Below are 12,273 nucleotides of genomic sequence, written 5' to 3'. Positions count from 1 at the left end.
TGTTGCAATGAGGAAGGTCAGGCCATTGCAGCAATGTGGTCCATCGGTCCCCTAGTCCGATAGCTGTACTCCGTATATCGATCTGATATCTTCAAGGCTGGTAGCACAGGCCTACTGTAATGTAACTCATCGCCATTCGCTGCTCAACCAACGCGTGGATGACGATGTGCGGAGATCTGGTCTCCACCTGGCACTTGCAAAGCCCTTAGCGCACGCCTCTCTTTACCTGACTCTGAAAACATGGATCACAAAAACATCAGTAATGGGAGAAAGTAAGCACGGAGTAGTAGTCCGCTCGTCCTGACTATTTGCGAATTCTTGGACGATTAACTACGGAGTACTCCGTAGAGCTTTCGTTATTGCACATTAGGGAAAACCGACGAACTACTACTCACTCAGGTCGGCAAGCGAAGCCTACTTTGGCCGATCAACACAAGATTTTCGGCGTGAAACATCCCGCCAGCTGTTCAAGTTGGCCCGTTGGGGCGAAGGGGCCCAAAGAACCATCGTTAAATACATAACCTATCCAAAATAACTGCTGCAAGTAACGAGGCAATCTCGAATGCTTGTTTGCATTGGTTACTATTTTCCATGTTTGAAGTCATTTCTTTGATCTGATAATTCGTGTCTTACGCTCGGAATGTCAATCCGCTTCTAGCATGCAGAGTTTGACACCGCGGTTAATACAAACAGCCTTTTTACCTTCTGTTAGGGCTCGTGTTCTTGTTGGCACACATGGGCTTCACTCGCAAGCAGCAGCAGATATCAATGCTGGACCTCTCAGTGGCGTCAGAATATTAGATCTGACGCGGGTGCTTGCAGTATGGCTCCAAGTTGACCAATCGGCCCTGGTTGGCTGTTGCTAATGTGAGATTTAGGGCCCATTTTGCACGCAGATCCTGGCAGACTACGGAGCAAATGTTATCAAGGTCGAACATCCAAAAGGAGGCGTACGTTTGTCACCGTCACGACTCTCAAGTATCTATTAACTTCATTCTAGGACGACACGCGATTATGGAGGGAGGAAGGAGAGGATGCACTCTGGAAGCCCGAAGCAAAGCATACGTCTCTGTATTTCAGTTCCATCAATCGAAACAAACGATCGATTGCGGTGGATCTGAAGACCGAAAAAGGCAAAGACATCATCCTCAAGCTAGCAGCGAGAGCGGACGTTGTGTAAGTATCTTGGGAAAGACGAGACTGGCATCAGTGCTTATTGGACTTGTACTATCTTGACTATCTTGACGACAGCTAACGCAAGTATAGAGTCGAGAATTTCATCCCTGGAAAGCTAGATAAAATGGGTCTAGGGTATGATGCATTGAAGCGTGTCAATAAATCCATCATCTTGGCGAGTATCTCCGGTTCGTTTGCGGATATCAACCAAGGTTCACGGTTGAAATTGACTTTTTCGACTTTTCGCAGGGTACGGCGCTGATGGTCCTTATGCTCAACGGGCTGGATACGACGTAATCGGTGCCGCGGAGGGCGGATTGCTTCACATCACTGGCGAACCGGACGGTCCTCCGACAAAACCTGGCGTTGGGCTGATGGACATCTGCACCGGACTTTTTCTCCACGGCGCCATTGTCTCGGCTTTACTAGCACGGGAACGAACTGGCACCGGGCAGAAAATTGACACGTCTCTCTTCGAAAGCACGATTTCGATCTTGGCCAATGTCGGCATGTCCTGGCTGAATCTCGGCAAAGAAGCTCGTCGATGGGGTACTGGACATCCGACAATTGTTCCGTACCAGGCATTCAAGACGAAGGATTCCTATCTTGTCGTCGGCGCCGTTAACAATCGACAATTCCAAACACTCTGCGAACTACTCGGGAATGCGCGTTTGGCGAATGATCCTCGTTTCTCTACGAATGATGCTCGGATCCAAAATCGAAAGGCGCTAATACGGCTTCTCAACGATTATTTCGTCATGCGGACAACGAACGAATGGCTCGAGAAATTCCATGGCAGCGGGATGCCATATGGTCCTATCAATACACTGGAAAACGTCTTCTCGCATCCTCAGGCTCTGGCCAGACAGATGGTGGAAACTGTGAAACAGGATGAGACAAGGTCGGGGGAGGTTAAAGTCCTAGGTTTGAGTTCCCTTTTCTCGTCATTTCAGTGCGACATAACGTCCATCTTAACTTACAATCACTCCTTGTAGGTATGCCGGTAAAATTCAGCGGATCGAAACCATCAATCAAGAGTGGGCCCCCGGCATTAGGTCAGCATACCGACGAGGTGCTACAGGAGTTGGGGTTTTCACCAAAAATAATCTCACAGCTTCGAAATGATGGCGTTGTCTACTAGACCAGCATGCACCCGACCCCATTCTTCTGGCCATTCAGCATTAGCCTGGAGGCATGATTATCTACATGGACTTTTTCCCACCCTTTCCTGTCAAATGCGTTCCCCGCAACTGCAATTTTCTTTTCTTAGCCTACATATATCCGCTTGAATTGATAGAATCTTGCATGTCTCGGAACAGCTGTTGAAAGTTCGCATTCGGATCATAATCCGAGAACCAAGCGTCTGAAGCATATTCTCCATAACCCGCTGGTGTTGCCATAAGCCCCAAAGTAGGCGGCCTGTCTCCTTGCAAGTGCGGCTCCTGATGCAGTGGTTGTTGGCTTTTGGCCTCCGAGAACTGCGCCTCCTCCGTCTTCGGCACTGGATGGCTCGGAGGAGACGAAAAGCTCACTAGGCTCAATTCCCTCAGAGCGCTCATGCTGAGCCGGTTAAAGATGTCACAAGGACCTCGAGCATCGTCCCATCGTTCGCAAATCGCCGTAAGAATGTTGGAGCAGTCCCGAACATCCGAGACGACGTCAAAGTAGGACGGCAAAAACCCCTCCACTCCGCGCTTGCGTCTCTGCGCGCAGCATCCAACACTGTAGACATTGGCCAGACCCGCCATCATGATGGAATACAAGCATACCCACGAGTAATTTAGATGACGAACTCGCAGGAGTTCAAAGTAATTTGCGACCACTTGTCGAGATGAATTCCACAAAATCTCCAAACAATTGTCCACTTCTCCGTCCGATTCGTATCCCTCCATCGCAGGGAACGCTGTGGACGGCCGAAAAAGCATCAGGCACGCGCTATGGTACACGGCTTGGTACCAGTTTGGATGCAGAAACACCGTGGAGACGGACGGAGCTTGCTCTGTCGGCGGCAGAGATAAAAGACTTGTCTCCTTCTTCCACATCTCCAGCTCCCCAAAAATCTCCCGTCGAATGGCCTGTCGGTCACGCAGAGGAAGGCCTTGTACAGACCGACTTGTGTACATCATTCGATGAATTTTTGACTGTATCTGGCGAAGCCGAATATGTTGCAAAAAAGGTGATGTCACTGGAGGGGGTATATTTTCTTGATTAAGCGCGTCATCGTCATGCGTTGAGGGTAATGGAACACTAATGTCATCATCCTGAAGGCACAATGGCCGACCAAGAGAAATGTTCACGATTCTGGACATAGTCAGTCCCTTGTCTGGGGAGCACCTCGAAAAGTGTTGTACCGACCTCTCCAAATTATAATAACACCAAAAGCATCGTCGCTGCATTTCAACAAGCATCGATGCCGGAAGGGGTCCCGTAATATGAGTCTCGCATTTGGGTAGCACTTTGTCGGTGTTGTTGTGCATACCCAATTCTATGCAGAGTTGTGTGGCTTTGCCCAGAACCTCCCACATCTCGCGTGATGTGTCTCGCATGCTGGCATGTATGCCATACTTGCAGTACAGCAACAAGGCTTGCAACGACCGGATATCACGTTTTGTGGAAACTTCTTGCAAACGAGTCAATGCGCGAGCAAAATGCAATTCTGCGTCACTGAAGCACCACTCAACCCTGTTGGATGGCACCGATCCCAGAGCAAGGACAATATCAAACGCAAACGCACACGCGGCCTCTTGGCGATACACATCGGGGTCCGCATACATTCGCTGCACCATCTGCATAAACGCTGGTCTGTAGAGCAGTGGGAACGTCACATGCCAATGCTCAAAGTACGACTTAATCAGGGGCATGGCCGTGGCCTCGTCGACCAAAGCCGGCGGTTGAGGGACGGATGGTAAAGCCACCTTATTTCGAGTACCCCGGCTGTCAACAATACGCCAGTACAGGCCCCCGGTATGTTTCGAGTCGACAACACGTTCAACAACATCGACGAAATCGACGCCGTTGCTCGAACCAAGATACCGTGGCTCCTCGCACGGACTACGCGGCAAGGGGGTCACCGATTTTGCGGGCGACTTGTAGTCTTCCACTTCCATCTTCCGAACATCATCGGGATCATTCGGGGACTGCCGCGAGGATGGGCTAGCAGTCTGCTCCGTTTTCTGGGATTGGGCATACAACTGGCCCCTGAGCTGCTCGTTTTCACGCTCCAGCTCGCGTAATCGCGCCTCGATGGAGCGAGTGTATTCTTGTTGTAACTGGCGATCCCGTCGCTTGTTTGCGTACTGACACACGGCTCGGCTTTTGGCACATGAAGTGCATTGCGGTAGCCGGCGATCACATTTCGTTTTGCGAGAGTAGCAGCGTTCGCAGGCGAACATCATCGGCGTGGACAGCTCGCTCATTTTGAGTGTCGTTCATTCTAAAAGGACGATGAGCGACCGAGGAGCAGCTGATTAGAAGCCCTAAAAGAGTCGGAGAGACCAGGAAGGAAGTGTTACCCGTGTCCCCTAGATCTCACTGCATTGTGATGAGCAGACCAAATTTTGTCAGCGACAGACGGGAGCGCGAAGTATCTACACAAAGTTCATTCTCAGCGTGAGTTTGATTGTCCCAAACTCACGCCACAGTTCGAAGGACAGCTCCAATGGCCAGCTAGCTGCGTTTAGTCTAGCACAGGTGCGCCCGATTAAGTTTTTACCGGAATAAGGAAAGGTTAACATGGCCAAGGTTTCCGTCTTTTTGGTTCGACGGCTCCACGCCGCCAGACCCCTATTTCCACTGTGCTCCTCGACGATCTCCAGTATACCCTTGCCCTCTTGGGACTAGTGTCTTGGCTTTAGCTCACTAGCCCCATATGGTCTAGCGCCATATATCGGCCCGAGCGTCCAGCTCTGAGATCTGAGCTCAGGAGAGCAGTCATTTTCGTTGGAGAAGCCGGAGATCCGTGTTGGAGATCCGTCGAGGACGGAACTACAGTACGTGCTATGTGCCCCGTATGCTATTTCCATCAAGTGCCGTAGAAAGACGTATGGATCATGTGTTCACTACGGTACGACCGCAACCCCTAAAGTGTTCCTCGATCAGTTGACCGACACGTTACCATCCGCCCCTGTGCCTGCGACCAAAACTCGACGCATTGCTTTGAACTCCAATGTGATTGCTCATAAGTAATAGCTCTTATCGTAGTACTCCAAAGTCATTGCGAGCCTTGTTCGCTGGGAGATGCTTTGCATGGCTGCACCATCGGAAGATGAATGGGACATCCAGGACGATGAAATCATGAAGAGATGGCGTCAGCTCCTTCCTACTGGAAACGGGAAGCTGCAACAAAGGAAATACACATGGAGCAGCCCTTGGTAGTTAATATTGATAGGTTGATAATAACCTATTATTGTGGCCGTTGATGAGCCTTTCTTGCACCGGATATTCCTCCGCATTATCATCCGATTCGCAAGCCGAGCAACACTGATTGCTTTCGGGCCGTGCAAACTGGGGACATGCTTGGATCACCGAAACCCCTGTTCGTGCGAAGGCCGTGTTCTTTGTCCATGCATCTGGCCCGTTGGTGGGTAGGTTAGCGGAATGTATCTCGATTCCCGTTGCATTGAAGCGCCTGTGCATCGTGTGCACTTTTTCTTATCAACGGCCGACGACAAAGTCATTTACTTGATGGAATTGATGATGTGAGTCGTCTTCAGGCGTGCTCAACACGGGTAAAAGGGGGAAAAATGAAAACCCCTTCGAGCACTGTCAAGGTCCCCTGACCAGGGCCGGCGGGGAAATGTGCACATCCGCAGTGGAATGGTAAAAGCAAAGGGGACCAATGGGGCACCAAGGCTCCAAGAATCGGGTGCGTCGTACTAGTCAGAAAATGGACAGGCACCGTGTAAATACATGAGCGTGTGCAATAGGATCGCACCGGAAGAAAAACGACGGTGGAAATAACCCTATGGCATTGTCGCCTATTCCGGAATAGGTTATGCGGGGTATGAGTCGCTCGACCTTACCCATAGTCACCGAATCGAGTGTCCCTCATGAAAAATGAACGACCAGTCCAGCCATTCAGCGCTGTCCCCGCGGAGTGGCGGACGGAGTTACTAAGCATCTGGCCTGGTCTGTGGCCTCCGCATGAAATCCAGGTTGGTTGGCTGAATAATGCCTCAGGAGGTACCAGTACTGACGTCGTAACTTACCTTGCAAGAAGTTAAGAACAGACCTGACCAGATGGAGGTAGACCCTGTCATGGCAGATGGGGGACCTCGCTGGGTAAGTTGAATCTACACGTCATCGTTAACACGACATGGTATGGACACTCGTACCCCTAAATCCTTGGTAGGAGGCGACCCTAGGCTAATAATTTACCGGACAATTTTGGTAGGGACAGGAACAGGATTTCAGGAGCTCCACCTCCGCAGAAACCCCCATTGACTGCAACCTTGCAGCTTTTGCACCAGCCCATATTACGCCATCGGCGCCAGTGGTGAGCTTGGCCGCCAGCCCCCAGCACATATAAGAGGTAATAACTACCTCATCGATTGTCTCCTGTTCGCTTCTCGATTTTCCTCAATCCCGGCGTCGTAACTCGGTGGTCCAATATCCAACCCAATTCAATTCCATTGTTTACCGCCCGAATCGTTCCACGGTTCCAGAGTCACCATGCAGATGAAAGCTTCTCTCGCTGTTGCTCTTGCTTTTGCCGGCGCCGGCCTGGCCCAAGAGTAAGTGGCATGACCCGGTCGTTCTTGATCCAATGGTTGCGATGGACAGAAGGCTAATGATTTGGTGCAGGGGAGGAGCTGGCAACCTTGAGCTGCCTCCCGCGTCTATTCTGTCGCAGCTGTACTCGGCGGTGCCGTCTGACATTATCAGCGAGGCTCTCGCGACTCCCACTGTGATTGGCTCCATCGTCAGTGAGATTGAAGCTGGCACCACGCCGGCCTGGTACTCGAGCCTGCCGCCCGATGTCAAGTCCTATCTGTCCAGTGCCTATGCCACTCTTGGAGACACCACCGCTACGACCTCCGGCTCTGCGAGTGAAACCTCTACCACCGAGTCTGCCACCGAGACTTCTTCTGATGAGTCGACGACCACGGAAAGCGAGACTTCGACCACCGAGTCGGCAACCGAGTCGAGTTCCGATGAGGATGAGGCTGCTTCGACCAGCGATTCCACCGATGCTGCTCCTGCACCAACTGGCAACGCCCTGGGCATGAGCGTGGCCGGCGCGGCTGGTATCGTGGGTCTGGCTCTTGCCCTGTAAGCGCCAGTTAAGTTTGAGCGACATTCAAGTATACCTGCATGAAGTGCCATGAAGGGAATATGGTAATGGCTGTATAATGTCATGTCATAATATGGACGCCACTATTGATGGTTCGCATGTCTGTTGATGGACCTAGTAATGTATCAATTATTCAATTCGACTTGACCTTGTTCAATTGATTGTCATGAGTAAATTGCCTTGAAAAGTTTACTCGAGACTGAGCTTAACAACTTTCTATCTCGTTCTATAAGGGTTTAGGTATATCATTCGCGCACAGAAAGGCTACTGGGACACGCCCCGGTACAGAAGCAGTCTGCGAGTACGAACATGGATTCGTACTATATCGTACAATAACACACATATTTCTAGAAGGATTCTAGTTGAACGGACAGCTTTCTAGCCGACAGTATTGTATGTATCAAGACAGTATATTTATACATTACTTGCTAATGATCATGCATGACCATCACTACATCCCAGACGCCCGAGTATGCCAATTCACAAAGTAACATGATTCCATTACCAAACGCTCTTCGAGTTATATTGCCTAAGTCTTTCGCTTGATTCCCAGAGATATTGGTGCGCCGTCTTTCTTCTTTTTCTTGGTTCGTTCGAACGATGGCACAGGCGCCGGCGGAGTAGCATCAATTGCATTACTCTCTTCGCTTTCCGGAATCCGGCGTACTCGCTCACCGGCAGCAGTCTCAAATGCCCGCCTGGCAGCTTCGGCAAGTTCGCGCTCCTGCGCTTCTTGTTCCTGGGCTTTCAAATCCGCGACAATGCTCTGTTCGTCCTTCGCAGCCGCCTGCTGTGCGCGGTCCAGCCGCGCATTCCGAACACGAATCTCATCCAACGCATCTGCGATGGCCATCTCCGTCTTTGCATCAAGCGCTTTGGCTTCCAGTTCCTTCATGACATCCTTTTCAGCCTCCTCTCTTTCCAGTCGGTCTAATCGTTCCTCTTCCGTTTCTTCGGCAAGTTTTGCCTCGCGCCATGGCTCGAAATTGCGCTTTGCTCCACTTTCGCAAACATAGTCCATATGTTTCGGATCTGTCTTGAAGGAGATCTCTGCTGAGCACCCAGTGCATCGAATGTAGAACCTGTAAATGGGAATTGTTAAGTATTTCTCGTCTGTCGTTTCTTTTCGAGCATTAAACTTTCGGCCTTTGTAAATGTATTCTCCGCAACTGTGAACAGTACGTTGGTTAGCTGCGATCATCAGGACGAGTAGGAAACAAATTCGACGCACGTGTTACATCGCATTGAGAACGGCGCCATTAGGCGAACTGTCTGGAGCTTCGGCGCAACACCCTTGGGTCTCTTCTGCCGAGTGATCTGACTCGGATCGAAGTCTGGAACCAGTCAGACCTATTCAAACCACGACAAACTGGCAAAGCAGCACATACCTGGAGGGTAGTACTTGGTGAGAACCTTTCGTTCCGACATGTTGACTCAATCGCTGAAACTGTTCTATGGCGACAGGCAACTGAAACTTGTGTCTGATGCTGCTGACATTCAAAGATAGCGAGCTTCGGAGGCGAAGATGATGTCCCAATCTTGCTGGAAAGAGTTGTCACGTGCTGATAAGGCCATGTTATGTAATCGACTAGGTTCCTGGACTCCTGATCGGGGAATCGCCGATAGACCAAGATGGAGTTAAAGATCTTTGTCCAGGATTCCGCGGAGTCCGTGGACTCCGCCAAGGCTTTGTGAGGCCAGCTCCGCATCACCCCGTGAGTATCTACGGATCTTTTGAAGACGTACAATAAGACGTAGCATACAGCGTACAGAGTACTGTGGTTGGTATCTCCACTCGAAAATGCTGTGCAAAATACTCGACTTCACTGTCGAGGATTGCTGATAATGACATGCAATTATTCCATCGAGAATGACTTATACCTACTGTACTTCGTCAAGATCAAGACATCAGGGTGGAATAATAGGTCTCGCTCAGATGGTCAAGTACTCCTAGTGCTTGCAGATTCCCTCTAATAGTGCCTGGTATCATGTTTCTGGCAAGCTGCTATTATACCGTATACACATGGATGACCTGCCGAAGGCGAAATAACGCCGGCAATTCATCGGATCATGACTCGGCGCTAAGTGCTAGGCATGCATCAACGGCCAGTCCAACCCTGCGGCAGAATTAGGCACCATGCGCGAGAAAGTTATGTGTCCAGACTCACCTGCCCTGTTTCATGCGAACCACATCGTCAATGACTTCCTTGTCCAGATTCGGGAACATGCTGGACAGGGTTCTGTGACACCAAAGTCAGTTTTGTCCCCTACCGTAATGACGGAAGAACTTACTCGACAATGTCTTGATGCTCGGCTCGCTGGATTCGTCTGGCCTCGGCAGCCTCGGCACTTGCCTGTCGAGCCGCCGCCTCCTGGGCGTCATAGACGGATTGAGGAACCGTCCGCTGTCTTCTGTCTGGAGACTGCCGAGAAGATTGCTGCCCGGCTGGGGACGGCTGACGATAAGGGACCGGTGGACTGGCCGAATCTCCCTGACGTCGAAACGCGGGAGATTCGGGTTCATCAGTGAATATCCTGCCGATAGTCGAGAGCGGCTTCTGGATAGTCCGCAATAAGCCGGTAACAGGTGCATTGTCCCCTTCGGTAGATCCTCTGTCCTCCCTTCGAGTGGCAGGAGATTGCCGATCAATCTCAGAGGATTGTCGAGGTGTCTGGGATGCTGATTCAGCTTCAGCCTTTTGGTTCTCCTGAGCAATCGCGGATACGGCTGCCTCGACGTTCCTCTCAAACTCCTCGTCACTGACAGTCAAGCTTGTCCGATCGAGGTTCTCAATAAAATGAATAGCGCCGGACTGTATCTTCCAGTCAGACAGGGCAAATCTCGGACACTGAGTGTTTTCACGTACCAGAGAGGACAAGTAATACCCCGTTTCACCTCCAAGTTTTTCTTGGTTGCGGAATCTCAAGATGTACTGGACATTTGACACCAAATTCTCCGGGTTGGCTTTCAGAACGACGTATATGAGAAGGGGCATGAACGAATCCGCGGATGTATCAGGATTCTTGGAATGTTTCAACAAACCTAAAATACACCTGAATTAGCTGATGCTGGGCCTAGAGGTTACGGTAATGCTCACCGATAATGACCTTGCAGCAATTAAGGATACAGATAACTTTATCCCGGGGTGCTCTGTATCCCTTGATCTTCAGGAGTTCTTGAGGACAGTCCGTTAGAGCTACTGCTTAACGTGTCTGGAAGGGTATCATACCTTGTTGAGCGAGCTGCAAGAATCGTCGGCCTTGGTTGCCCAGGGGCGGGATATCCAGGTGCTCCTCCCGCACCCAGCTGTAGATTCGAATCTTTTGCGCCAAGATCTCGTCACGTTCAACATCTTCTTGATGCTGGCCACGCCTGCCAGGACCGTGCTGTCGCTCTAGTTCTAGTCGCTTGCTTCTGCTAGCATTCCGGGGTATAGGCGGTGGCGGGGGTATGAGGGGAGAAAATGTCTGGTTATACAATCGATTCATCACCAGCTTTTCCATTCCCTCCTTGGCATTGTCGAACTCAGCATCCGAAACGTTGCGCCAGACCTCGCACTGGGCCATTTTGTTTGTGATGAACGCAAGAAAATCGCTGATGATCTTCACTTGCTCATGCACCAACCATTGTCGCTTCCCAAACTCATGCAAGAATGATCGAAGGAACTTTGCGACAGGATCCGCTGTACGATGACGAAGCTGCTCCAGGAACCTATGGAAATCGAATGGCTGCTCTGGCTCCGGAGGCGGTAACGCGGGTGGCGAAGCTGATGGAGCACGAGCGTCCTGGTGTGCAAGCTGCTGTGATGATTGCGAAAGGGACGCGCCAGAGTGATGCTTCTGCTTCTTCTCGTTCTGGGACGTCACACTCTCTCCGTTCTCCCGGTGTTCCAAACTCATTCGTCGATGAGCAAATTGTTTCGAAAAACGTCGAGAATTCTCCGCCAACTCCATACGCGGTGACATAATGTCCGTTTCCTTGGGGCCCTTTGTCTCGTCGCTGAACTGTTCCATGATACTTTGGATCTCCGACTGGTCGTCACTATTATTCTGTGTTTTCCCTCCTGCGTCCCCGCGACTATCCTCATCCCCCACTATCCTAGAGACTTCTTTTTCGGTCTCATCTGGTCCCGAAGGAGCTGGGACCTCCGACGGTTGGGGGTTCTCCGCGGTAGAATCGACATATGAGCTCGTAGATTGCACGGGCGGAGGTGGAGCTCCTGAATCATTCTGCGATCCCGATGTCCTAGACGTAGGAGAGAGGGATCTCTCGGTGTCTAATCGTTGCGAGTCCTCTGTATTTTCATTTGGCCGGGTATCGCGACCTAATTCAGCAACAGGGGATGGCTCCACATGTCGTAGCTGTTCCGGCGCTGACTCCATGGCTTCAGTTGTGCCGTCATGGCTCGTAATGGAAGGAGTATCTTTCGATGTCGCGACGATCACGGTGTCCTTATCCCGACCGGCGGAATCCAAGGCACTTTTATCGGGCTGCTTCACGTCGACAGTCGGAGAGTCTGAGTTTGACATATTAGAAGCCGACAACTCCGGAGCGACACTTCGCGACGATATTACCGGCGGTAAAGTTCAGACAGGGCAGAGCGGCATCCTTTGGAAGATGGAAGCTCTAGGTTCGCGTCATCAGCTGGCAAGAAAGATCCACTTAGGAAATAAGATTTGGCTGTCGCATGGACGGATTTGGAGGGACTAACCCACTCTATTATGTTGGCTACAGGACTGTTAGGAAAAATAAAAAATCAGGAGAGGTCATTGCGTCGATCTACAGGACCTACAATAGGTATAAA

The 12,273-nt window shown here is 50.8% G+C and overlaps 5 protein-coding genes across 5 annotated transcripts; 2 read left to right on the top strand and 3 right to left on the bottom strand.

Moving 5' to 3' along the window:
• Positions 1–659: 659 nt before the first annotated feature.
• On the top strand, positions 660–2,317 carry VTN49DRAFT_742 (uncharacterized protein; the record flags this gene model as incomplete). Its single annotated transcript, XM_069415687.1, has 6 exons — positions 660–821; positions 879–950; positions 1,001–1,176; positions 1,267–1,364; positions 1,426–2,100; positions 2,172–2,317. 6 exons carry the CDS (start codon positions 660–662, stop codon positions 2,315–2,317), a joined length of 1,329 nt encoding a protein of 442 aa, XP_069271102.1.
• Positions 2,318–2,447: 130 nt separating this feature from the next.
• On the bottom strand, positions 2,448–4,592 carry VTN49DRAFT_741 (uncharacterized protein; the record flags this gene model as incomplete). The annotated part of the gene is made up of 2 exons (XM_069415676.1): positions 2,448–3,477; positions 3,532–4,592. The coding sequence occupies 2 exons, from the start codon at positions 4,590–4,592 to the stop codon at positions 2,448–2,450; spliced, it is 2,091 nt and encodes a 696-aa protein (XP_069271101.1).
• A 2,254-nt stretch (positions 4,593–6,846) lies between these two features.
• Positions 6,847–7,450, top strand: VTN49DRAFT_740 (uncharacterized protein; the record flags this gene model as incomplete). The annotated part of the gene is made up of 2 exons (XM_069415665.1): positions 6,847–6,908; positions 6,979–7,450. The coding sequence occupies 2 exons, from the start codon at positions 6,847–6,849 to the stop codon at positions 7,448–7,450; spliced, it is 534 nt and encodes a 177-aa protein (XP_069271100.1).
• Positions 7,451–7,997: 547 nt separating this feature from the next.
• VTN49DRAFT_739 (uncharacterized protein) lies at positions 7,998–8,896 on the bottom strand (the record flags this gene model as incomplete). The annotated part of the gene is made up of 3 exons (XM_069415653.1): positions 7,998–8,637; positions 8,700–8,802; positions 8,857–8,896. 3 exons carry the CDS (start codon positions 8,894–8,896, stop codon positions 7,998–8,000), a joined length of 783 nt encoding a protein of 260 aa, XP_069271099.1.
• Positions 8,897–9,536: 640 nt separating this feature from the next.
• Positions 9,537–11,998, bottom strand: VTN49DRAFT_738 (uncharacterized protein; the record flags this gene model as incomplete). The annotated part of the gene is made up of 6 exons (XM_069415642.1): positions 9,537–9,585; positions 9,637–9,708; positions 9,761–10,281; positions 10,336–10,511; positions 10,567–10,644; positions 10,699–11,998. The coding sequence occupies 6 exons, from the start codon at positions 11,996–11,998 to the stop codon at positions 9,537–9,539; spliced, it is 2,196 nt and encodes a 731-aa protein (XP_069271098.1).
• Between the last annotated feature and the right edge of the window lie 275 nt (positions 11,999–12,273).

The sequence above is a fragment of the Thermomyces lanuginosus genome, assembly GCF_041956635.1.
Source record: "Thermomyces lanuginosus strain ATCC 200065 unplaced genomic scaffold VTN49scaffold_19, whole genome shotgun sequence".
Classification (NCBI taxonomy): Eukaryota; Fungi; Ascomycota; class Eurotiomycetes; order Eurotiales; family Trichocomaceae; genus Thermomyces; species Thermomyces lanuginosus.
Note: the sequence above shows the minus strand (reverse complement) of the source record. Positions and strands in the feature narration are given on the sequence as shown.